Source organism: Pteronotus mesoamericanus, unplaced genomic scaffold (assembly GCF_021234165.1).
Source record: "Pteronotus mesoamericanus isolate MK-2021 breed Mesoamerican mustached bat unplaced genomic scaffold, CSHL_Meso_final contig_82, whole genome shotgun sequence".
NCBI lineage: Eukaryota > Metazoa > Chordata > Mammalia > Chiroptera > Mormoopidae > Pteronotus > Pteronotus mesoamericanus.
This window is the reverse complement of record NW_026555265.1, coordinates 29,789,396-29,816,930: the sequence shown is the minus strand read 5'-3', so window position 1 is coordinate 29,816,930 and position 27,535 is coordinate 29,789,396. Positions and strand designations below refer to the sequence as shown.

General features: G+C 35.7%; 2 protein-coding genes across 3 annotated transcripts in view; one reads left to right on the top strand and one right to left on the bottom strand.

The window, feature by feature from the left end:
• ZNF654 (zinc finger protein 654) overlaps nt 1-16,891 on the bottom strand; it is an 83,191-nt gene extending 66,300 nt beyond the window's left edge. Inside the window, exon 1 of the mRNA XM_054585239.1 lies at nt 16,611-16,891. Coding sequence (XP_054441214.1) covers nt 16,611-16,799 — 189 coding nt within the window. The 5' untranslated portion in view covers nt 16,800-16,891. The remainder of the gene's footprint in view (nt 1-16,610) is intronic.
• Nucleotides 16,892-17,133: 242 nt separating this feature from the next.
• Nucleotides 17,134-24,084, top strand: CGGBP1 (CGG triplet repeat binding protein 1). Of its 2 annotated transcripts, none has more exons than XM_054585238.1 (3): nt 17,134-17,327; nt 17,918-18,171; nt 20,136-24,084. In XM_054585238.1, the coding sequence occupies exon 3, from the start codon at nt 20,155-20,157 to the stop codon at nt 20,656-20,658; it is 504 nt and encodes a 167-aa protein (XP_054441213.1). In that variant the 5' UTR covers nt 17,134-17,327; nt 17,918-18,171; nt 20,136-20,154; the 3' UTR covers nt 20,659-24,084. The 2 variants fall into 2 exon arrangements, with proteins under 2 accessions (XP_054441213.1, XP_054441212.1); XM_054585237.1 differs by having other exon boundaries at nt 17,918-18,124; nt 20,136-24,083.
• Nucleotides 24,085-27,535: the final 3,451 nt, after the last annotated feature.

The window sequence follows — 27,535 nt, the reverse complement described above, 5'->3', positions numbered from 1 at the left end:
ATCAGGTGAATAGATAAAAAAGGGCATATTATTACACAGGGCATAAACCCATTTCTTACACAGAAGATATTACTACAAATCCAAGACCAAAAGGGAACTTTAAAAGGCCTATGCCTCAAACACTAACTTTAGGTACTATGTTCACTCAAGCTCAAGAAGCATTAAACTCGTTTTAAAAAGATGATATGCTTATAATTAAAATAACAGCAAGAGAGTTAAAAAATAAGGTTATGTTAATTAAGACAGAAGAGAGGGACTTCCTTAAGTTCACTCTCTGAAGCTAAACTAGACAACTTTGAAAAAGAAGTATATATACCAGAAGTATGTGTTCTTGAAGACAGAATTAGGGAGGGGAGAGGAGTATTTTAGTTGTTACTCATTAGAAAGGAAGGGTGACTGGTTCCAAAACTACCTAACAGAGGAATAGAAGGCAACTGTAGGATGGAAATCTGATAGTGAACCAGAATGGAAATCCAACTATGGTAAGATGCTCTTTAAAAAGCAGTCTATAATGGGAGAGAGAAAACCGAGACTGCTAAATAAGGTAACATAAAGGCTGTACAGATTTGAAAGGTAAAAGAAAAGCTGAAAGATTACCTTAAAAATAACTGAAGCATTTCAAGTACATTTCAAAATTACTAGGTGCTCTTTGACTTCCAGTGGATTTGCATCTAGTTAAATCCATCATAAGTTGAAAATACTGTAAGTCAAAAATGTATTTAATACACCTAACCTGCCAAACATCATAGCTTAGCCTAGGCTACCTTAAATGTGCTCAGAACACTTACATTAACCCACAACTAGGTAAAATCATCTATCACAATACCTATTTTATAATAAAGTATTGAATATCTCATGTAATTTATTTTGTACTGTATTTAAAAGTGAAAAACAGAATAGTTATATGGGTATTCACCAGTAACGTGCACAACTGAAGCACACTGAAACATCGATGGGTATTTTGTAGATATTAAGGGATGTGAAAAACACAAAACACGATATCCAAAAGCACTGGCAACGCAGTATACTGTAGGGTATGGGTTGTTCACCTCAAGATCACATGACTGGAAGCTGTGACTGGCTGCCACTGCCCAGCATCAAACGAAAGTATCTTATCACATATCACTAGCCTGAAAAGTGATCAAAATTCAAAATTTGAAATACGATTTCCTCAATACATACTGCTCTTGAGCTGTCATAAAGTAAAAAAAAAAAAAAAAGTCCTTAAGTGCAACCACTCGAAGTCAGGGACTGTCTACAGCTATAACAGAGGGCAAGGAATAGTATGGCATAGTCCTACAAAGCAACCTGCCCCAAGAATTAAAAGTAAAAGTAGGCCCCTGAACATGAGTAAGAAAATGCAACACTGAAGAAAAACAAGATAGCAGATCAGTCCTAGGTTTGATGTTGAGCTGGTGAGATTTTATTAAGTCAGGGAGATAAGAGCAGACCAATCTGTTTGCTAATGAATGCTTTTTGGCGAACTCAGCATTCCCAGACTTTCATATCTGACATTACAGGAGATCTTACAAGAGCTAATTGAAAAATATTAAAACCTGGTCCCAAAAGCAAAGAGAAAGGAAGAAGACAGGAGGTACTTAAAAATGGGCAAAAATGGCCCTGATGGGTGTGGCTCAGTTGGTTGAGCTTGGTTCTGCAAAACAAAAGGTTGCTCTTAGATTTGCAGTCAGGGCACGTGCCTGGGTTTTGGAATCAGTCCAGTCAGGGTGTGAACCAGAGGCAGCCAATCCACGTTTCTCCTCTCACACCAAAGTTTCTCTCTTTCTCTTTCTCCCTTCCCTCCTCTCTCTCTAAAAATTAATCAATAAAATCTTCAAAAAACATAGGCCAAAATTCAAACAAAAAACCAGCTTTGTTTACCTGAAATGGCATATCCTATTGCTACAGAAAGAAATGCAACCAGAAGCAACATGTACACATCTAATGAGGTAGAACAAATTATTCAAGGCCTGTAACAGTTAAACGCATTGTTAAAAATTTTTTCACAAAAGGTCTAGCCCCGACGGGTGTGGCTCACTTGGTTGGGTGTCATACCCTAAAGTGAAAGTTCACCAATTTAATTCCTGGTCAGGGCACATGCCCGGGTTGTGCGTTTGGTCCCCAGTCATGAGGCAACCAACTGACATTTCTCTCTCACATCAGCATTTCTCTCCTCTTCTTTCTCCCTTCCTTACCCTTTCCCTAAAAATAAGTAAATGTTTTTTAAAAACCTAATGGCAGAAAAGATAGTTTTCAATGGGTTCCTATGGGGGTAGATATCAGAAACATTAAAAGCATTATTTCATGTACTCACTTATGGTTATTATCCGAATTATACAAATATGGGGCACCACAGGAATGCTTATATAGTTTTAGCTCAATAGGCCTAAAAATTTCAGGGGGAGTTACAACAGGCAAGGACTAAAAACGATGGTGAACAGAACAATCTAGAGACAAGTGCAGAACACCAGGCTGTGAAGAGATTGTGCTTTGAGCTTTTTACACTAGAAGTGATATACTCTTTAAAAGAGCCAGTACAGAAAAGCTGGACCACTAAATGGAATCCAGACTTACTGCAGCACAGGAGGACCAGGGAACAAAGAAAAAATGGAAATTAAAACCTTTTAATATGAAGGAAATCTGAAGGAGGAAATATGAAGTAAGACCTGGTGCCTGAGGCTGCCAGCCACAGAAATTTATATTCTTTGCAAGACATAAATTCTGATACAACTTTCAAGGAAGTGGACTATGTTTGGGTTAAGTGCTCCCACCCCACAAAAAATATGGTAAACTTACAGTGGCACAATTAACCACTTGAGGAATTTTCCCAGTAAACTTAAATACAAGTTAAAGACTGGCAGTTTGTCACAACTGACTGGCACCCTGGTGAAGTTGAAACTAAAATTAACTTGGTACCATTTTCTGTGAATACATCTTCACTCTGATATCACTAAATCCTTCTGGCAAAAGAAATGTGATTTAACTGTATTGTGCACTAAATTCAAAGAATTACTAATTTTTCTAAATTTAATGGATAGTGAGCTGGGTGGAGTAATAAATGTTTATCCTACTGACCTTCCTGATTCTTCAAATGGCAAGCACAAAAAGAGACTGGGGATTAAATAATTCTCCTTTAGAAATGCAAAAGAAGCCACTCCCAATCAGAGGAAAATAACCCAAGCTACAGCTCCCAAAAAAATCCCCAGGAGTAACCGTTGCAGTAAATGAGAAACCCACTGGCTTTGATTAAGCAATATTCTAGGAAGAGAGGAATTTGAGAACTTTAAACTCTTTGGGCTCTAGACTTTAATTTCTCATTGTGAACTTGATAATGACAGACAATTCATTTGATCAAATTAGATACACTATTATTTTTATCAATATTTAGCCCCTTGTCCCCAAATCAAAAGAAAGGAAATTTTCATAAGTAACTTGAAAATTATCATAGGTAAGTTAACTCACAAACACAGAAGCAGCCTCTATTACTGAATGAATTATTTCTAAAAAGAGGAAATTCTGAGTTCTATATTTCAATAAACTTTATCATCAGTTATCTGAAAATGCATGGTTCTTAAATGGGATGAGTATCCCTAAGATTAATAAGTATGTTCATTGTGGCTAATGATTAGCTATTCTGTTTTGTTTTGTTCTTTTGGTAGACTACATTAATTCTTCAAATCCAATAGTCAAAACTCCACTGTTACTTTAGATTCCTTAACTGTACCTTCTATCATTTACTGTTAATACTACCATATTCCCAGATATTTACCCTAGAAACCCAATGCAATTTCATATAATTCTTTGTTTCTTGTCTCCACATTCAACCAGATACTAATTACTTCATTTTCGTATTTCTTGAAAGTGTTCTTGTATCTCCATTTCCATTTTCACTACCCAAGTAGGCCCTCGACTGATCATTCTCTGAAATACTCTAATCACTTCCATTTTTTGTCTAGGTTTTCATTTTTTACCTCCTTTACTTTACCTTAAAACAATTATTTTCAGATTAATAATGACACTGCTTTGCCCTTAAACCTACAGATATTCCTACAAAATTCAAACTCCTAAATCAAAATCTGAACCAGTCCATTTTTCTAATCTTAATACCCGCAAATACTTCTCTGAATATATGTTCTAGTTCAAAGGTTCTCTACCTTTAGAATGCATCAGAATCATCTGGAAGGCTTATGAAAAACAAATTGTTAGGCCCCAGACCAAGTGTCAGATTCCACAGGTCTGGGGTGGGGCGGAGAATTTACATTGCTAATGGTGTTTAAGTGATGCTACTATTGGTCAAGGAATCACACTTTTAAGAATCACAACTGTAGACGACTAACCACTCATTCATAAATACACCAGGCCATCTACCTTTTTACAAATTATCTGCGCTACTTATAATATCCTCCCACCCATACCACTTCCTTTTTCGTGTCTACATTTTAATGCTAACAATTCTTCATGACTCAATTCAAATGTTGTCTCATCAACTAAAATGTTCCCAAATTATCTCTATTTGAAGTAGCATAGTCTCTCCAAGTGAACTTTCAGAGGACTTAATATACATTATTTTAGTGGCATTAATCATCATTTTCCTGTTTTAGGGTTTATTTATATCTACTCATCATTTATTCAAACCTTATTGGGTGCTCACTATGTACCAAGAACCCTAATGCTTTCAGTTTTAGTTGAAGAAAAATAGGTGCAAATATATATTACATGGTGTTAAGTACCTTGGAAACAGTACAATGCAAGGTAAAGAGAAAAGAAAATGCTAGAGGTGGGAAGCTATCTTATGCTTTTTCTGAAGTGTTCACAGAAGATCTCCGACTCATAAAAGGATACTTGAATAGGGTTCTGGAGTAAACCATACATATATCCAAATGAAAAGTGTTTCTGGCAGCAAAACAAAAACCAAGTGCAAAGATCAAGAGGCAGGAGCATATTTACTCAAGTTTTAAAAGGAGCAAAAATGCTAATGTAAGTGAAGGTAAGTAGTGGAAGCAAAGAAAAACAGACAGATGCTGGATCAAAAGGTCCTGAAGTCCATTTAAGGATTTGGGCTTTGAGTCTGAGATAGAAAAGCATATAAGTTTAAAAGAGATCTTACTCATGTCTTTAAAAGAATCACTTTGGCTGTGGGAAGAATAAACTGAGAAAAACTGGAAGCAGGGTGATAAAATAATCTAAGGTAAAGGTAACTGTGGTTTGGATCAAGGTCCTAACAGTAAACGCATAGTATTCAGATATGCCTTTACTCCCTAACTAAATGACTCATTTCCTAGAGGGGGTTATGACCTGTTCCTCCTAAATCCCCTATAATTATTAGGACGAAGTTTTTCACATAGCACCCAACAAAATTTTTCAAAATTTGAAAGGAATACCTCATATGACACTTCTATTGTACAATACTTTATCTAGCTCTATGCCTCAAATAATTAAGGATAATTCACTTGACATTAATAAAAGCAAATTATGTACTATCAGAAAGACAAATATACATGCAGCATTTTATAGGCACCTATTAAATTATGAGCACTTAATAATTATTGAAGTTAACTTCAAAATGTAAAACAGGACAAGGAATATGAAGCAAAACTGCTTCAATTAATATAGAAAATTTTAAAGAAACTATAATTTTTTTCATAAAATCAAGAGTTAAGGAGGCACTGCATAATAAAAGCTAAGTGCCAACAAGGGAAGCAAAAACTGCATATCCATTCTAAGTTTATAAAAACAGATGACATGGTAGGAAATAAAAATAAGAAAGCATGAATGAGTTTTAGGATTCTCACTACTCGGTTTTACCTATTTTTTTTTTTTATAATTTCCTTCCCTCTTGATTTATAAGTTACGTACAATCACTGTACTAAATTTGAATAATATATGAAAAAATTACCATTGAATTGCCCACATGTAACCACTATAATCTTCTTTGTATATTTCCCTTTTCTAGTGTGTGATTTGGTGTTAGTTGTTTAACCTCTCTGAGTCTCAGATGCATCATTCATAAAATGAAGATAAAAATAGAGTCTATCTCACAGGATTGTTGTAAAGAATAAACGAGAATCTAGGACAGGGGTTGACATACTTTTTCTTAAAGGGCCAGAAAGCAGCTTATGGGTAATACATTCTTCTCTAACCCAACTACTCAGCCTTACTCTATCATGAAAGCAGTAATATAAAAATGAATGGGCATACACCAATAAAATTTTATTTGCAAAAGCAGATAGCACAACTTGTGTCATAATAGTTTACAGCAAAGGTCCACAGTCTTTTGGTGTGTTTGTTATTGGGTTGTGTTTGTTCAGAAGGTTTTGAAATTCTTAAGAAAATCTGTTAAAAACAAAAAACAAATAAAAAAAACCTTAGACCTGCTCACTAAGGAAATGCAAAGATAACTTCTTGCAAATAATTTCAAAAGTTTAGAATGCCAAAAGTATACGAATGGATCCCAAAGATTACCATCAAGAAACCCTGTTTCTGGAGAAATAGCTCATTTGATTTTTCTTACAGTATAGCACTTTCCTCCTCTAAAATCCACATATGAATGCAGTGGGAATGGACCAGCCTACATTCAAATTGTGTAATCCTGTTACAAACAAATTTTCCCACCTAATTTTTTTTATCATATTACATTTTCCTAGGTCATTATAGTCATTGAAAAAATCATTTTTAAGGCTGAATAACATTTTTATTAACAGGGGTTGAGAAGTTTTAAACTATTTTGGATGTTCTGGTTGCTTTTTCATTTTCAATTCATTCCTTTCATTGATTATAATTAATGCTATAATGTATAGCTTTATGTTCAAATTTATATTTCCTGAGAAATTAATGTTATAAGGAAAATCACTAAGTCAAAAGGTACAAATTACTTTTAACATTTCTAATATATTTTGATGGATTATGGTCCAAAAAAGTTGTGGTGATTTTTACCCCCACCAGCTGAAAATCAGATATTCATTTCACCATATCCTCATGAGCATGGACTATAAATTTTAGACTTTACTAGAGTTTCATAACCTGAGAAATCACTGGCAAAATTTTCAAAGCATCGGGAAAAACAGATAACAAAGTCTAAAAATGCACATCCATTATATTCTGAATTATTAAGATTTCCAGATATTCAAGGTTAAAATTAAATACTCTGGAAAGATTGATGTTTTGAAATTTAATCATTTAAGATAATCATCTAAAACATATTCCATGCCCTTCTTCAAGAACACAACTTCTACTGACTTGTAATTATCATAACTCTTGCATTTTAAGAATAACCACTATAGTGAACCACTGCTTCTGAGAGAAGAATATCCTATTAAGGTGGATTTGAAAAAAATAAAAGGGTTGAGAGTCACTTCATATAGGGAACTTCTGATAGCTTGAGCTTGATATTCTTCTCTTTTACATTCATGAACATCTTTAGTTCCTGTTGCTCTGAGTCTTTTTAAATCTCTTCTAATCAATCAATAACTGCTTCAGTATGTATGTCAAATAGATATGCACATATGCTATAATAGAGGCCAAATGCATATGCCTAGATAAAAAATAATATGAGTGTATATTGGAATAGCTAAGTATATGTTGTCTTGACAGTCAGATTGGCCAGACTCCAATCTGACTATCATATACTAGCTATGTTTACTTAGTCAAACAATTTAATCTCTCTCATCTTAGTTCCCTGATCTGTAAAATGAGAACAATGGCACATATTCTGTAGGGTAGTGAATTAAATGAGATAAAAGAGTTAAAGGACCTATCACCATACCTGATAACATGGAGAACAGTCAAAATATGAATTATGTACATCTATAGAGCATTTCAATAAAATAATCTTCCAAATATTAAAAACATAACACAAACATACTGAATTATCAGCAACAGTGACTAGTATTTAAAACATTTTGACTTTGGAGTAACCAAAACATATACTGGTTAATTTTAATAAGCTCCAGTTATGAAGAATGCATTAATACACTGCGTACATGATTTGTTGGGACATTATATATACCCACATAGAGACACACATTTTTTCCACAGTACATAGAGCAATGTTTTGCAACTATTAATATCCACTGACAGAATCACTTCTTTCCTTTTCCTCTCTTTTCTACTTTCACTTCTCTGTGCTGTACTCTTTTACCACAAGTGGAACCAGAAAATGACCCTGTCCCCTTCTTTCTCAGAGTTCATTAACTGGTTAATTACAGTATATTGCATGTGCTCAACTCTGAATGACTGTAACTCATCATATTCTCCATGCCTTCTCCTACACAGATAAACACTGATGAACAAAAAGACAGACCAGTGGTCACTCTACATTCATAATCAGCACACTCAAATTGTTCTGGAGGTCAATGCAATCTACCTGTTTACGAAGCTACCATTTTAGAACTCCATTCACCTTGAATCCCCAGCTACACCCAGTACTCTCAACAGATGAACCTTCTCCTATATAAAACAATCCTTCCATTTGTGCTTTGACTCTTGTCCTTCCTTCCCTTTATATAATCTTATTTTTATACATTATCCCTTCTTTCTTTTGAATTAATCCATCTCATTAGATTTTAACCATGTCAATCAAATTTTCACCAATTTTGTTTTAAATCCTCACCTTCACTCCACATGCTCTTCAGCTCCCACCCATATCTTTCCTTCTCTTTCGTAAGTTACCTTTATTTTTTGTCTCTATTTCTTTGCCTCCCAGTCTTGAAACTAGATGACTGCTTAAAGTCATCAAAGACCACCATGTAATTCAATGGATCAATCTCAGTGGCTTTTGACACCAGCTATCATTTACTCCCTCCTTGAGGAATTCCCTTCCCATGTCTTCTGTTAATACCACAGTTCCTTGTCTTTCTCCAACCTCTTTAAACCTTCTCAGACTTCACCTGAAGACTCAAATGAAGACCGTTTAACGGTGGAGTTCCTGAAGCTTCACTTCTAGGGCCTCTTCTTATTCTGTCTCAATGTGAGCTCATTCACAAACATGGCTTCAAATACCATCCACACAGGTTTTGATGACCAGACATCACTTCTGAGCTCTGGATTCTGCAAATCCAGCTTTCTTTCTCTCTCTTTGGATAAGGAAAGTTCCTTAATTTCAACACATTCAAACTAAATCAAAAACCTTATAGCAGAGTTCAGCTTGCCCAAGAATTCGAAAATAGGCAAGCCTATTATCAGCCTCCATTTTATATTACAGTAGTCTCCACCCCATCCACAGTCTCACTTTCCAGGGTTTTGGTTACCTACAGTCATCTGTGGTCCAAAAATATTAAATGGAAAATTCAAAAAATAAACAACACATAAGTTTTAAATTGCACACCATTCTAAATAACATGATAAAATCTTGCACCGTCCTGTACCTTCCCACCTGGTACATGGACCACCCATCTGTGCAGTGTATCACTTCATCTTATCACATGGACATTGTATCATCGTACATCATCACAAGAAGGGTGACTATAGTAAAATAATAGTATTTTGAGAGAGACCATATAAATTTTATTGTAGTATATTGTTATAATTGTTCTATTTTATTGCTAGTTATTGTTAATCTCTTAGTGTGCCTAATTTATAAATTAAACTTTATCAGAGGTACACATATAAGAAAAAACAGAGTATATACAAGGGTTGGTATCATTCATGATTTCAGGCATCTTGGGGGTCTTGGAATATATCCCCAGCACATAAGGGAGGACTGCTGTATTGCACACCTTTCTTTGTAAGATTTATCAAAGTTATAACTGTATACAAAAACAAAGACCATGCCTCTTTGCTTACCACCGAATGCCCAATGCCTCATATAACTGAAAAGCTTCAACCCTAAGATCAATGACCTTTTCTACTACTGCTCATTTTCACCAATGCTTTAGGGAGTTTAGAGTGCTGAGTGTTTGATACAGAGTATTAATGTAATGACCTTTAGAATCTTATGTATCACATTATACAGATTGACCTCCTCTCATATTTAGTTTGCCACCAGTGTTCCAACCATGGCTCTAATGAAATGACACACTGATTGGGTCTCATCCTAGAAAGCAGATCCATACTGAACAGAGTGCACTGCTGAAATGATGAACTGACCTGTCAAAGAAATAGGGAGCCAAGAAATCCATATAATATATATTACATGAAAACTGAAGGTTCTTATATTACATTTACAACAAAGTATAAAACTTAAGTACTCTCCAATTTAGACTAGGTACTACTGTAATTGACTTACAACATAACTAAATTTAGTATTTAGTTAAATAAATTACCTTCGATTTTAAATGACCTAACATCCTCACTATTACATATTAATATACATTTAAAATTGCATATCAATTGACCATATTTTACTGATCATATTTTATTTTTTCAAATACCTCATCAGATACATATTTTACCAAAGCTTTCTAAAATTTAATTTAAGTTTTTCTTTTTCGCTTTTGTCTGTAACTGTTAAGGTTTAGCATATTTTGGCAGAAAATCAAAAGATTTAGTGTCAGCAATAATAGTACAACTGGTAAGTGACTTCTGTTTGGCATAACTACAAAATGATAGTATCATTAAAAAACTTAAAAGCAGTGAACTTCATTTAAATTTTTTTTCCTACTAGTTAAATGTGGCAGATTGAAAACAAATTTACTTCTGCTCTTAATCAAAAATGCCACTAAAATAACAGTAAAAATATTTTTGTTGTAAAAGACCTAAATCCATAAGGAGGAAAACAATGACAAAGAAGAGATGACAGACAACATTTAGGTAACTATTATTTAGAAAGGAGGGAGCAACTTCAGGGACAAGCTGATTTATGATGAATCTCAGGAATCTGAAACACCACTGACCTCTAAAAGTGGAGGAAAAGTAGAATTAAAAACAGAAAGATCAGTTGAACATCTCCTCCACATCCCCTTCCCTATCAGATCAGTGGAAACTAATTCTCTGGAGAGACTGAACTCATAATGGGGCACTGAAGGAAGGGGTCGGAGGGAAGGAAAGCGAGTACAGAGAACATGGGGGTAAAATAAAGCGTACATATTGAACATTAAGATGGCAAGGCAGTACCCACCTCCTCCGCCATCAGCTAGGCTAACTGATCATATCCATAACTAAGAAAAGAATTATTTATAATCATAAAAGTAAACACTAAACAGTTGCAAGTGATTGTCTCTGGGGAATATATGGGGAAGGAAAGGGACAGAGTATGAATTGCTACTTTTTTATTATAAGCTATGAAAAAAAAAAGTGGTTGCCTCTATGGTATCCATTCTTGTTTTCTTCCTCCCTTACTAACAGAATCATAGACATGTTTTAATCAGGGGGGAAAAAAAAACAAAAAAATTCTCTGACATTCTTTTCAGGTGGGAATAACTAGCGAGATGGAAATGGTAATTACTGAGTAAGATTTAGGACAAGATGTTTTCTGCTTACCCAGAAAAAACCCTGATATGCTACTTGGAACTTAGATGTGATGGCTGGAACTCCAGCAACTGTTTTGGATCAGGAGGCAACCTTGAGATAAGACAAGGATGACTGATAAGAAAGAGCAAATGATAGTACAATAATGATAAAACCACCATACCCCCATACTGTCTATTAAAGACTTTTCACATGAATAAAAAGTCATCTTTAAGCCAGGTCTCTATTAGCAGCAAAACACAATTCCTAATATGTAAGTCTTGCATGGCTTTTTAAACTAAGTATACATAAAACACTTATAATAATTAGAAGTAAATTTTTAAATAATTCCAATTAATAGCAGGAATTGTTAAAAATGTACTACTATACCCTGAGAAACTACTAAAAGAACTATAAATATTATGTAAATTACCAAGACAAAGAGATAGGGATTGTTTTTCTAAAACAATTTAATTTTTGTTTCTCTAGAGTAAGAGACATTAGCATGTATTTTACAAGTTATAAGGCAAACGCTTTTTTTCTGTTAGATTGTCTGTTAGACAACATTAAAGTGCCTGGTACACAGGAGTCATTAAAATTTATTTGAGAATCTTTAAGTACTCTTTTTCTACTTATATTTGCATTACAGATCTATACTCACGACAAGTTCCAATGCAAGAGTAGAGCAGTTTTCTCAGCTTTGGCACTATTGATATTTTGGACCAGGTAATTCTTTTTTGTTGGGGCTGCGCTGCATATGGTAGGATGTTCAACAGCATCCCTGGCTTCTACCCACTAGATGCCAATAGCAACCCACACCAATTAGGACAATCAAAAATATCTCCAGACACTGTCAAATGTCCCCTGCAGGAAACAAAATCTCTGGGTAAATGTCGCTGTTGTTTAAAATCATTTGGTGCTTTATCGGGGCATTTAGCTTTTCTAGTTAAATAACATAATCTTAGAATTGTAACTTTTCTAAATTTCCTCTAAAGTTTACTGTGGGAAACAAACTAGAAGTAACCTGCAAATTAGATTATCTCTAATGTCCCTCTTAAATCTGCAAAGGAGTTCACATGAGAAATAGTAATAGTCTATTTAAGTCTATCTATGTGCGAGGTATAGTACTGAACACTTCATGTTCATTTTATACTCATGACATCCTCATGCGATGACTACTAACCTCATTTTAGTAAGAAACAATTTTAAAGTCTTTTAATCAACATATCAAAGTGTTACCAGAAATAATTATCATTCACTATAGTCACTCTAGCATTGAACTAAAAAGTACCTTAACTTGCTTAGTTTACAATCAATTTATGATCAAACATTTCAATATATCTAGCAAAAAAAAAAATAAGTTGAATTATTACAACCTTCAGGAATGGAGGTAATGTTCACGACAACTAACAAATCAGGGAAATAATAATCAGACTGTTTCTTCAAACATTTTTTACACTTTGGCCTAATAAAAGAGTACTTTAAAATTTTTTCATCCATGATTCCCTGAGTACTTCTAGTAACTATTTTTCCCCTTTGCACAACTTGCCAAAAACAATTCACTTTATAATTATTTGAGAATTTATTTGTAATTTTAATTTGCATTTTGATAGAAATGTAAGTCTGGGTTCAAATCCCAGCTGTTCCACCTACCAGAACTGAAGACAAGTTAACTTGTTCAGTTCTCAATTTCAACCATGAAACTTGTATAACAGGACCTATCTGAAGTGCTTAAGAGTTAGCAGGCCCTAAATAAAAGTTAATTCCCCCTTCCTTTCATCCTCACTGTAAATTAAATATCAGGAGCCAATTCTACTTAAGCATTTGTTGAGAGTCTACTAGTAAGAGCCAAGGGAGGTTGTGATGGGGACAGTTATTCAACATTATACCATGTAACTATTTGGAAATCAACACTTAAAATTTCCCAAATCCATCAGCACAAAAATCAGCTGAAGCCTAAGGGACTATTCCCTTAGTTTGACATTTTATAATTACTGGTATTGTTCCTCAAATAAAGAAGTATATCCTTAAATGCATGGAATGCATGCATAATTTATCACTTATCTATTGTCTTCTGTTTACTTTTCCTTGTGGCAAAAGACACAAGAACCTCTCTTGATTTGTTCCTTCCTCTCTCCCTTCACCCACCCAACTTACTGCCAAGAAATTTTTATTCAGATTTCTCTCTAAAAGGAGAAAAATAAATTGGAGTCTTTCTTTTCAGTGCCACAAGATTGTGTGTATAAGTCATATTTAGTTAACTATCACCCACCCAAGTGCATATTATCTATTTTATGGATTATTCACAATTAAGTCATTTATTAATGAGTGTAAGTTACTTAATATTACTTTACCCTTAATAAACATTAGGAACCCAAATGTTTAAAAACAAAATGTGGGGAATTAGATTACATAATCCACTCTTCCCTTACTGGCAAATAAAACATTACTACTCTACTGTTAGAATTTTATTAATCTATGGATAAAATTCAACTTAATACAAGTAATCTTTTATTCTATCTTGAAGTGTTTATAATGGCTATTACAATTATCTTTTTTTTGTAAGTTTTATTTATTTTTTAGAAAGAGGGGAAGGGAGGAAGAAAGAGGAAAAGAGAAACAACCATGTGTGAGAGAAATATCTGTTGGCTGCATCTAACACACCACCAACTGGGGACCTAGCCCCCAACGCAGGCATGTGCCCTGACTGGGAATCGAACAGACCACTTTTCAGTTAGGTTCACAAGTCCACATTCAACCCACAAAGTCACACAAGCCAGGGATCTCTCTATCTTAAAGTTTTAATACAAAAGGAATTCACAAAGTTCACCTGCAGGATGGAACCAAGACAGGAGCCTTAAGAACAGATCTATTCCTAATCTAGAATATTATAAAATATGTAATGAGGTTTCAGGTAAAAGTTGGTGATATAAAAGTATGTCAGTATAACTGAGAATTTAGCAATGTAAAAATAAAAGTTCGTTAAATTCTTCCTGTTTAGTTTTTTTTTTTTCCCTTGTAATGTTTAGGTGGTAGTGGCATTTTTAAAAATACAGCTAACTTCATTTGTTCTTAAAGTAATTTACTGTCACTGTTCAGACACGTTATTTCACAGGCTAAATTTATTCATCTGTTCTTAAAACTGATTTCAAGAAATAGAATAAGAGTAGTTAAACGTTCTCCAAAAAGTTCTGGCCCTCAAATAAAATTTCAATACAATTTCAGCAATTGAGGGTTATCTGATAAAGTAAATTAAAGCTCAAGTCAGCCAAAATCAAGTTGCTCATTAATGACAACAAAAGAAAAACTCAAAAAATAAAAGAGACTTTCAGCCTATGAATATATTTTTAAAAATCAATTATAATCTAATTTTCAGAAGTTCAGAATTCCTATATATACAAAGTCTACAGATAACATGGTTTCTAGATGTAAAACATTTAGTTATAACACAAGTACTGTAAAGACACTGAACCTCTAAACCCAGTATATGCCAATACCAAAAATAAATAAACAAACAAACAAAAATACATTTTCAAGAAAATCACTAAGTAGACAACAATGCAGCCCTGACCAGCGTGGCTCTGTTGGTTGGGGGTGATATTGTGAAGAGAAGGGTGGACAGTTAGATTCACTCCCTGTCAGGGCACATGCCTGGGTTGCTGGGTCCATCCCTGCTGGGGCGTGAGAGAGAGGTACCTGTCAATGTTTCTCTCACATATGATTCCCTCCCTCTCTTTCTCCCTCCCTTCACCTCTCAATCAATCAATCAATCAATCAGCAAGCAAGCAAGCAATGCCAAACAAAAACGGCACAACCTTTACACCAAGACAGTTTCCGCCTTCAAGTGAGCTTATCTATGGTGGGGAGGGAAGAATGACAAAAAAATCAGAAGAGAGTTTAAAGTATTAAAATTTTACCTGAAAATTTCAACTCCATCCTTTTCCTTTCAATGCTTGGAAAGGTATAAAATCAGATTTCAGCAAATATGATGCTTATTTCTGTTAACTTTATTTCCTACTTGTTACCAGAGTGAAATAGCTGACTTTAACTACTATGTAAAGGATCAAACTCTTTACATATTCCTTCATTTAATTACTATCCCCATTTGATAGAAGAAACTAAGGCACAGAGGTTAAGCAACTTGTCCAAGGCAACAACTAGGAAGTGGTGGAACCATGACTTGAACTTTATACATGAGAAATTCTTTTTAAAAAAGGAATGGGGTGAAAAAAAAAGTAAAATTTTTTTCCCAAAACAGTTTGCAAAACAAGACTGTTGTGAATGAGAACAAAATATTTAAACTATAAATATATGTAGATGTGAATGTAAATTACAAAACTTTTATCCCTAGACAAGTACTTCGGTGCTATAATATCTGATTACGGTCAAACACTTTAACCTACATCAAACTGTAGTGACAGTCGACCAAGTAAATAATTTGTTGTCACTGTTCAGACATTGTATTTTATAGGCTAAATCAATGCATTGTAATTTAAAGAATGGGGGGGGTAGTGATGTTACAGGAGCAATAGCTTAAGGAATACTCTATTAGCAGTTAATTAGTAAATAGAGTGTGTGTGTCCAGGAAAGGGGATAAGAAAAGATGACAATCACACTGTCATAACCCTACCTACTAAAAAAGTAACTAAATCACTGTGGGTCAGAGCCTAAACCAACATTATTGGCTCAGTGCAGTCTCCAGAGGGGATGACAGGAGACCCTACCAGAGGGGGAGGGGTAGCGATGACAGGAGAGCGAGCGGTAGAGAGATGACAGGCCTCCGATCTCTGAAAAAGGGGAGACTAAGGGAGGGCAAGGGGCGGAGAAGAGAAGGCAGGAAATGTTGCCAGAGTATCCAAATGAAGTGGGAAGGATCTGGGTAGGAAACACAAGAAGGCGGGACCCTCGGGCAAAAAGGGGTCGGTTTGGGGAAAAGGAGGCATGTCAGTACTACAGAGCTTTCCTGCCAGCTGACCCTCCTCTCTAGCTCCTCTAACCCAGGCAAACTCTACTTTCTCAGCAACCCTAAATCCGCGGGTCATCCCAGTCCCGCTCCCGCCCCCCACTCCAAGCCAGATAGGTGGAAGAAGGAGCTTCATCCTCACTCTCCCTGTTGGGCTGGTAGAGTGAGCACCAGACACAGCCCCGATTCGAGGACGAGAAGGCCAAGACACGCAGGGAGGCCCAGAACCCGAGTGACAAGTCCGAGCGGCCGACAGGCGCCTCACCTGACAGAAGCGTCGGCAGTAATCCCGACTGCTGATCCCTACGACGCCGCCACCGCAGCTGCTGCCGCCAGTGCCGCCAGTGCAGTCGCCTGCAACTCTAAACCCCGCAGGGCCTGGCGGGGACTCCACAATGGCCACAAGCTCTTCTCCGAGGCGTTCGGCCTCTTGATCGCTCTCTTCCTCCGCCATGAGGCTCTCGCCGCCCAGCGCGTACCAGCCCCTGCGCCGCCGCCGCCGCCGCCGCCGCTGTAGCTGCCTCGGCTAACCTCCTCTTCTAGTTCCCTCCCCCTTCCCTCAGCCCCAGGCGGACTGGGGCCTCTCGTCTGGCTCTACTTCCGGCTCCTCCCACCCACGCCCCCAGTTTTCATTGAAGAAACCCAGCCGCCAATCATGCACATGCCCGCCTTTCCACCTCTACTGGTCAAGTCAGCCGTCTGTTTCATAGATCCTCTGTCCATTGGTCACTGCTGCTCGGCGCTTGCTGGAGGCCGCCTACGAGCTTTGCCACAGGCGGCGCAGGAGGACGGGGCGCGGTGGGGGACACGGCGGCCGCCGCGGAGCTCGACCGAGCAACGGCGGCAGCGGCGGCGGCGGCGGCGGCGGTGGCAGGGGCGGCAGCGGCTACGAGTCTTCCTCCTCCCTTACCCCTTGCTCCTTTTCCTCGTCCTTTCCGGCTGCATCTCGTCCACTTCCCTTAGCGGCCGCCCGGATCCTACGGTAACAAGAAGCCAGGGAAGCCGAGGGTGGGCCGTTGGTGCAGGCTTTGGGCCCGGGGCCTTCCTTCCGAAGCAGGAGTCGGGGGCGGATCTGGGGCGACGTTGTCGGCCGGAGGAAGAGGGAGGAGACGGGAAGCCTGTCAGCGGCCGCCTCCGTCAGGCGTCTACCGCCTCTTCCCTTGAGACTGCCGCCAACTCGGCTGTCGAGTTGCCGGGCCCTCGGCAGGCTACTGGGACTCGGCCCTACCCAGTTAGCAGGGGAGGGGCGGTGGGTCGCCGGCGTGCCAGGGTTGGCGCGGGAGGAGGGAATCTAGGCTGCAAGAAAGTCCCGCGCCCGCCTTTCTCTCCGGAACCCTGGGGCCCTGGGGCGTGGGAGGAGGTGCAAAAGCGGGGCGGACAACTGTGAAGGGAGTGAGTGGGTTGAGGAGTATTGGGGTTAACGTTGGGATCCGGATTTGTTGTGTAGAGTTTCCTAAGGGGAGAGGTTTTAAAGACACCTGCAAGAGGGCAATTGTTGATGTTAACATTTTCATCCACTCTCCTTACCTTACCCCCATTTTTTTTCTTTCCATTTGTTTTCCTGTTTTACAGTAAAGGCATGACTTCCCAGCATCGCAGGGAAAACAGGGTGCAAGCCCAGGAACTATTTCCCCACCACCACTTGTTGAAAAACTGATTTGAAAGCGACTCCGGTTTGAACAAACGGAAAGTGCCAGGATTTAATGCGTCTCTGGTTTTGCGCTGAGGACCCTTTACTACAAAATATCAAGACGGAAAAAGAAACTGGAAACCAATCCGGTAAACATTCAAACTTGAAAACTTCTGATGACTTTTATTTTGCGGTAGTAAGTGATTTGCTGCTTCTTTTTTGTTAGCTAATTCCTGTTCTTTTAAACTTCCGCGTTTAGAGTATCTTTAGCAACTTTTCAAAATACTTTTGTTTGTTAGATCTGTAAACTCAAGCTTCCTTTTCTGGGTGGGTATTTGCCTTTGCAGCAACACAAACAGACTTAAAGTTACAAGACATTGGAATAGGCCTGTCACATCATCACAAGTGACTGAGCATTTTATGCTTGAGAGAATAACAACATGTTTTTTAAATTCTGAAATTAAGCTATTTAAGGACAGAAGACAACAGATTTAGCCATTACTGCCACAAATGTTTAATGTTTTGCTGATTTGCTTTAGGAGTGTAAAGTACAAACCATTAACTTAAAGTACATTTATACAATGGTAAATCACTAACTCCTTATTAGGCAGGAATCATATCTGCATTATCTGCCATTCAAAACCTATAGCCAAAGGCAATATTTGGCACATGAAAGTCAAGCATTAAACATATTTTTAATTGGAAAGAATAGAATTAAACCTATGAAAACCTAAATTTTATCATACTTTAAAGAATTTCTGTGAAATTTTAAGTCCTTCTCTTGAGTTTGTGTCCATAGGTGTTTAATACACTGGCAAGTTATAGTTCTTTTGAGAGAGATTTCACATTAACCAGGTATGAATTCAGTAGTATGAATTAACACCATTGTTTCTGATTACACTTATAAAGCATAATTGTTCAGAACACACTTAAAATTTTGTCTCTATTGTATTTATACAGAGCAGAGTTCCATCTTGAATTCTGTGGAATTCATTTTTTTAAGGTTTATTTTCATTCAAGAAAAAGGGAAAGGGGTGGGGTGGGGAAGACAGACAGACATCCATGTGAGAAACATCAGCCAGTGACATCCTGCATGTGCCACCACTAGGTTGAGCCTGCAACCTAGGCATGTGCCCTGACCAGGAATCAAACCAGCAACCTTTTGGCGAACCCTCCAACCACTGAGCCCCACTGGCCAGGCTCAAATTCATTTTAATTTCTTACATCTAGGGCTCCAGGGAACAAATGGTCACCACCAAGGACATTTGTTCAGTATCTTAAGTTATCAGTGCCCATGATTTTGGCTGTTATCATAAAAGTTTGTTATTAGGGTAAATTTGAAAATTATTAAAGTGCTTCTGAATTAAATATTTGGAAAATTTGGGAAGATATTTTACTTATTTCATCCACAAATTGTACTTGACCATCTATTATATACTAGGTATTATTTTAATAACTTGTTAGTTTTGTTATAACTTACTAGTTATTAAATGAAACAAATATAACAAATGTAAGTTAGTTTTTAATGGAAAAAAGGAGAAAAGGTGTTGAGAAAAGTACTTTGTGTATATCTTAATCACCTTTGAAAACTTAGTAGAGGTATATCTGCATTAAAACAATGATTTACTCTGAATTCTATTTTGACTTTAAAATTTAATGATGTTTCTGATGTTAATTGTGTGTGTTCTGTCCTTTTTGGTTTTTTACTCTGAGCAGTTTTAGGAATTTATATTTTATCTTCAAACAGCATTATACTAGTTTAGTTACACACCTATTAGAACAAACTTTGTTTACAGTTCCCTGTAGTTGTGTATCTAAAATGTGTTGCCTCAGAACTGTGAAGGAAAAGAAGCTCTTTTAAACGTGAATGCACATTTAAATTGCATGGAATTAATATAATATCCTAAATATAACCTCTGATTAGGTTTTTCTAAAACATAATGACATCTGAGATAGTTGCAGTTCTTTTTTAATTGTTATAATTTATTTAAATGTCAACAAAATCAAGAAATGGATGTAGTCGTTACTAGTAATGGACACATGGTCTATTTAAGTTTTCTGAAATCTTTATTCTTAAAAATGTTTATACTTTTTTTTATTGTTAATTGCTTCCCAAATGAACTGTTGTTATAATACTTATATTTTCTCTTGTCTTGAAAGAACCTTATTCAAAGTCAGAATGGAAAGGTTTGTAGTGACAGCACCACCTGCTCGAAACCGATCTAAGACTGCTTTGTATGTGACTCCCCTGGATCGAGTCACTGAATTTGGAGGTGAGCTGCATGAAGATGGAGGAAAACTCTTCTGCACTTCTTGCAACGTGGTTCTGAATCATGTTCGCAAGTCTGCCATTAGTGACCACCTCAAGTCAAAGACTCATACTAAGAGGAAGGCAGAATTTGAAGAGCAGAATGTGAGAAAGAAGCAAAGGCCTCTAACTGCATCCCTTCAGTGCAACAGTACTGCACAAACAGAGAAAGTCAGTGTTATCCAGGACTTTGTGAAAATGTGCCTGGAAGCCAACATCCCTCTTGAGAAGGCTGATCACCCAGCCGTCCGTGCTTTCCTGTCTCGCCATGTGAAGAATGGAGGCTCCATACCTAAGTCAGACCAGCTGAGGAGAGCATATCTACCAGATGGATATGAGAATGAGAATCAGCTCCTCAACTCACAAGATTGTTGACCAGGAGGTTACCACCATTGTGATCAAGATAAATAATGTGGAGTATTAAGGTTATGTGTTAAGTGTATGGTTAATTTTTATATTTATTTCATTTAAAATCATGTGATGCAGAATAGTTTGTCAATGTGTATATAGTTGCAGGCAAAAAAAACAAAAAACAAAACTCACCATTATACTTACTATTAATTTTAGTTAACCAATGGTATAAAGCAAAACTTAGGGTTTAGAGTGTGCTAGAATATTTTAAACCTGATGGTTATCTTTAAAATTGAAGGTTTTTTTCTCCTGAAATGTTTGTGCATGGAAGAATTGCCCTGCTCTTTTACCTTATTGTCATGTATTAATATTCCTTGTGAGATTACTTAATTACTTGGATTGAAGACTAGCCTAGGAAATTGAAGCTGCTGCCAGGCAACACTACTCATAGTAACTTAAAGGAATTATTTCTGATTAGAGGATCCTCCTCAAAATGGAAGGGATTGTGGACAACTGTTCCTGTATATTCAGATCCCTAGCAGAAAATAACTTTATTTCAAGCTATGCTTTTCTTGTATATGATATAGTTAACTATCCTTTTCCCCATTTTTAAAGACTTACTCTTATATTTAGTAGCTTCAAGTGACCAAAAGACTAAAATCTTTTCATGTCAGTGCCAAAAACTGTAGGGAATTTTGCAGTGGCACAATTTTAGTCTTACTATGAACACAAATTTTTTAACTATAGCTTTTGTTTCAATATCATCTTGAGTTTGTAAGCATTTTTTTTTTAATGTCTTCATGTTAAAAGACCTCAGGATGGTCAATTTAAATAGGTAGACGTTTTATGATAGTTTTCGGTTTTTACAGAAAATTAGTAATTTTTTGGCTGACATCAGAAAATAAGGAAATTACTTTCTATACATTAATATTTCCACGTGGTTTTAAAAGAGTTTATTTAGGATAAGTAAACAAGAAGCATGTTTACTTTCACTTTTATGTGCTTTGCCTCTGGTGGTAGAAGGTTTTTAAATGGAAAGTAAACAATTGTCTAAAAATGCTGGCAAGATTTTTGTAGAGGAGATCTGGCAGTATCCTGCAAAACTGTTTGGATGAGAAAATAATCAGTTCTGTTAGAGGTCAACCATGTTCAGGAAATGATCTCTGTCTGAGCCTCACTTTTTAAGGTTATCAGAGACCCAAATTATATTTTTTTAAAAATTAACAGCTGAAACTTGGAGTAGAGCTTTTAAAAAAATTTAAATTCTTTGAAAGCATTCAAGTTAATATACTTACTAAATAGATTTCTGTTACAAAGCACGGACAGATGATGTCCTATGTAATGGCTGGAGTATTCTTTTAAGGTTATTTTATCACAAATCTTCATTTAAAAAAAAAAGCCAAAGTGAGTAAGAACAAGGTTAGATTTTATATTTTTAGTAACAGTTTTCCATGTCTAAATTTCTTTTACAGACTTAAGTTCCTAGTTCAGGTTGTCAAAGTGTCCATCTGATTTTAGGCTTGATGTGGATTTTTGGGGGGTTGAGGGGTTGTTTGTTTTAATTTTAAAATAAGCCTGCCACCAAAAAAAAAAAAAAAAAATCAAAATTAGAACTACATTGTCCTCACATTCAGTTATGTTAAAGTAGCACAATAAATGCCTAAAGTAGTTCTGTCATTGATAAAGCACATACCTGAGGATACCAGCATGTACTTTGTTTTTACTTCCTCTAGTAAAGAATTGGTAGGAAACCATGTTTAATTTGAATTATCTATGATGGTAGAAACTCTTAAGAAGCTGGGAAAATAATTGAGTTTTATGGCACTATTTTCAGAATACAAAAATAAGTTTAGATATATAGTCATTGTAATTTTTCAAAATTCCATGTGATTCAGACTGCTCCCTATTGTTTGGATATTAATTTGCACTGATAGCAAACCTGTAATGGCAGAACAGTTTTGAGTAGTCCTAAGCTGTAAACTAGACGACGTTCCACTGGAAAAACACCAATAATTCACATTTCAGTTTCTAGTAGTTATTACAGATTTGATAATCATTTAGGTCCATGTATCTTAATGTATTTCACTAGGCTCCAAACTATTCCCAAATATTCTATAATATCTAGGGGCATAATCCATCCTTCTGTTAGGATTATATCATGTCCTTAGAAGCATTTTTCATCCTGTTGTGGAGGTTTAATGTGTTTCTTACTTGATTATAAAACTTTTTGTTTCCTGCAACTGGTTAACTTTGTCTCATAGTTAAATAGATGAAGCAGAATGATTGTTTTAGCCTGCTCAAACGTACAAGTCTGTGAAACCATGGTTGGCATATGTTAGATAACAAAGAGAATATCTTAAGGCATATACTGCTGTGAGGTATAGTGGATGTGTGTAAAGAAGCTTTCAATCTTAACTATATAGTCTTAGTGCGATGCTATACTATTTGGGAGAATAGCATTTTCTATTTTATAAGTTGTATGCATAAACATAAGATTTGTAATGTTTCATTTATTAACTGCCTTCTTCAACACATGCTTATCTGTTAATAGTGTTTTCTCAAAGTATAGTAGTATGTCTTCCAGAATTTCACTTTAGTAAATAGTTCCTAGGTAGTTGAAATGTTAAATTCCTTGTTGGTTTCTTTTGATTCTGTGGGGCATATAGCAAGCCTGAAGGACATTGTAATCATTTCTTACAGGGTGGAAATTTAGAAAGATTATGTATGAGAGCCTAAATAATTATTTTATTCATTATCATCTTTGGATAAGACTTTCTTTTTTAAACAAATACTACTTCCACTTAATGCATTTGGTTCTACTGAATTTTCAGGGACCAGAAAACTTTAAAGAAAAAGTTTTGAATCTTAGAGTTGTAACAAATTAAGTATTGGCTAGGGATTGTTCTGAAGTATTCATTGCTTAGAAACTATTGTAAGTAACAGTTGGCAAGATCTCTAAGCAGAAAGTTCCATGTCAAAACTTTTGCCTGAAAGCATTTGTATGTGTTAATGGAAAACACATTTAACCAAAATAAAACTTAAGGTGGCCCAAAATGAAAGCCACAAAAATTCATTTGGTGCTTAGTCTTTGTAAGGGCTCTCAGTGGATTGACTTGCCCCAACTGCCTTTAATTGAGTACATACCACCTTCATTAAATAGTAGATTTGTTCTATAATTTCATTGAAAATCTTAGCCTAAAATAAATTGCTTTAGCTTCTGGTCAGCACTGATTAAAATGTGAATACTGAAGTGGCTATCTTAAACCTTGGTTTATCTGAATCCATACTATCTTAGACTTCTGAGGTAAATACAGTTCTTACCTAGTGGTATTCCACTTGTATCCTGAATACTGTAGTCATTAAAATTTTACTATGTTCATTTTTGTATTCCTGTGCTTTTTCTTTTTTTTTGCTCATGCATGTGTTAGTACAAATGTGTAGCTTTTCAAAAGTCTTGTCTCTGTGACATTTAGAAATAAATTTCAAAGAGAATTTGTTTCAGTTTTTGAAAGTACATTTTGTTTTGTGAGTAACATTTCATAATTCCAAAAAAGAACAGAATTTTACTAATTGAGTTTTATTTTTCTATGATAATCTCTGTAGGATTATTCATCCTTATGCCCAATATAAAAGCATGTATCTGTTGTCAGAATCACATCGTAGATACAAATCACCCTTTTCTCCAATTATATAGGTAGTATTTAAATAAGCTTAATCAGTGCTTTTAATTGGGAACACTTTAATTTCCTACTCTTAGAAATACCAATGATCAAAAATGGGCCTAATTTGCATCTATAAGTTTTCTTGGGTTTTGAAAGTTGTGCTATGTTCTTAATTTGCTTGCTGGGTGCAAAAAAAATAGAAGCTGAAAGTGGCCTTGGATTTTAGTAGTGTTACATAGTTTTGAGGGCTATTTACTTCTATTTGTCAAATTAACTTCTTGTTACCTCTTTGGGGAGGAAAACAACAAATATATATATATATATATATTAATTAAATTTTATTTTTCCTGGAATCAAAATGGTAGAAAGAACCTTAAGAAGTCAATACTTATGCTTCCAGTTAAATATCTCCAAACTGTAAGGGACCTCTCTTCATTTTTCCTAAAGAATCTCATCATAATGTTTATTAAATGTAAACCAATTGAATGTATGTGCCTCTGGGTCTCATAACAGTTCCTTTTTTTTTTTTCCCTGTGTAAATTGAGTTGCATTATACACCTGAAACATGGTATGTTGTGGTGCAAAGGTGCCCCTGGGATCAGACTGTCTAACCTAGCCCTGTAGAATAGGACTGTCTCATGATGGGATACATTTGATGTGTATGGCATGACTTCATCTGATTACCCCTCCAATATGTCACGTAATTGTTTTATGTGCATACTATTTAGAGTGAGTGCTCCCTCACTCTTGTTTAAGTGTTAGATAATATAAAAGCCCATGTCTTCAAGCTATTGGTCAAATTAGAATAATATACAATCAACTAGTATTTATTGAGACCCTATCATGTGCTTGATACTGTGCTAGCCAGTGGGGACCCATCAGAGAAAATTTTAAAATCACTTTAAATCTAGTGATGATCCATTGTCCTGATATGGAGGGAGGGCAGCACATTATTAAGCAACTACTTAAGCATTCCCCATGAGACTAGTTGGTTACCAGCCAAATACTTATCACTGGTATCATCTCAAAGTCTTATTTCATTAAGAAAAGCAATAAAATTGAACATTTGCAGATTAAGTGGTCTGTATATTCTTTGAAAATCTGAGAGTCTATGTAATCTATAAAATGTCAATTTCCCGCTTAAAATCTATTGAGGAATGGGATTGATCAACATAAATGCCTATGAAATAGGAACATGCCCCACATTTTAATTCAATGCCCATGGTAAATCAAGAGTTTTATTGAATATTGGATATCAAGATAATCACTGGTGTATTTAATCACACATTAACTAATGATCATCATAATCAATTTTTGGTAGAAAATACATTTTATTGAAATAGCTTCTCAAATAACAATGGAGCAACGTACAATTTGACTCAAACCTGCCCAACCAGCCTCAATTGCTATTGAAAGAACTCATAACATACAGGACAGGTTGGGACCCTTAGGACTCATTTCTGCCAATGTGGCTGTTCTATGTATTAGATGACAGACTGCAAACTTTTCTGTTCAAGCATAGAAGGAAATGTAAAACAATGTAATGGAAAATGTTTTTATGTCTTTTTCCTCTAAAATTTTTTTTTACCATGCTCATGTAGTACCTATTCAATTGTAATAATTTTATGCATTATTTTTAATCTGTCAAATTCTATGACATCCTACAGTATAGAACAGCCAATATGTAAAGATATTTAAAAGGAAATTCATTTTAACACTATATAGTAAATACTATGAATGTTCAACTACAAGGGAATTGTACAAAAATTATGACACATCGATATTATGGAAACTTTAACTGATCTAAAAGTATGAATCAGGAGATTTCTGTAATGCCAAGTTTTTAAAAATTACATTGTCCTCTCACTTTTGAGGAGAAAAAATATAATTGCACTATATATGAAGTTATCAACACATTGTATGTTATGATTACTGACAGTAGTGATACTGAATGGGGTAGAGGAAAATATTTGCCTTTCTTTAAATACACCCCCGTATGTTGAATTATTTACAAAAGCACATTGTATCTTTGTCACATACATAAATATAAAATAGACTTTTATTGAAACCTGCTTGCACAATAGTTATGTCCAAGTTGTAAAGAACAGCAATATCACAGAACGCATCTACCTTAATAATGAGACTATTAAAGAATTTCAATTGCTGAACAAATATTTCAAAATATCTTCTAATTTAAAATTTATAAAATTTAGTTGCACATTTACAAAGATGTCATCTTTCTTTTTCCCAAGTTAGTCATTACTAAGTATGTAACAGAGTCAATTTCAAAGCTATTACTTTAATATCCTTGTACTTTTCTTCTATAAACTGCCTAAACATTCTAGTTGTTCACGGTGATTGCACACATTACTTCAACATTGCCTAAAACAAACACAAATTTAATCACTTCTAAAACCCTGTATACATGCTTCAAAATTTGTTGGTTACTGGGAATACAATGAATGTAATAAAATATCATCAGGTAGTTCTTTATAAAAGTTCTATATAACACCTTAATTTCCTATTTCAAAAAATCAGCGTTAGATTAGAATTGGAACTTCATGTCTGATAACTTATTTGTTATCTAAAACTCTTTTGCTCTCAATGGAGATTGCTGTTTTGGAACTTACATTACAGTCTTTTGAATAATCATCTCCTGGGGAATGCCCTATCATCTTGCTCACTGACACAGCAGCAATTTCTTTACTACTCAGTATAATAGTAACATAGAACAATCAAGTTCCAATCTTTCTCCATATCAATGGCCATCTGTTCTTAATCTTTTATTTTGTCTGATTTCCTTTGTTCTCCACCAGTGCTACTTCATCTCTACCCCTTGTCTAATTTATCTTTTTTCTTCCACTTTTTTTCAGAAATATATTTTATTGATTATGCAGTAACGGTTGTCCCAGTTTTTTCCCCTTTTGCCCCCTTCCACCTTGTACCTTCCTTCCCTCCAGCAATTGCCCCCTTAGTTCATGTCCATGGGTTATGCGTATAAGTTCTTTGGCTTCTTCATTTCCTTTATTGTCCTTAACACACCCCTATTTTGTACCTACAGATTATGCTTCTTAATCCCTGCACCTTTTTCCCATTCTCTCTTTCCCCCTCAACTAATAACCCTCCAAATGTTCTCCATGTCTATGATTCTGTTCCTGTTCTGCTTGTTTGCTTTGTTTTTTTTTAGATTTGGTTGTTGATAGTTGGGAATTTGTTGCCCTTTTAATGTTTGTAGTTTT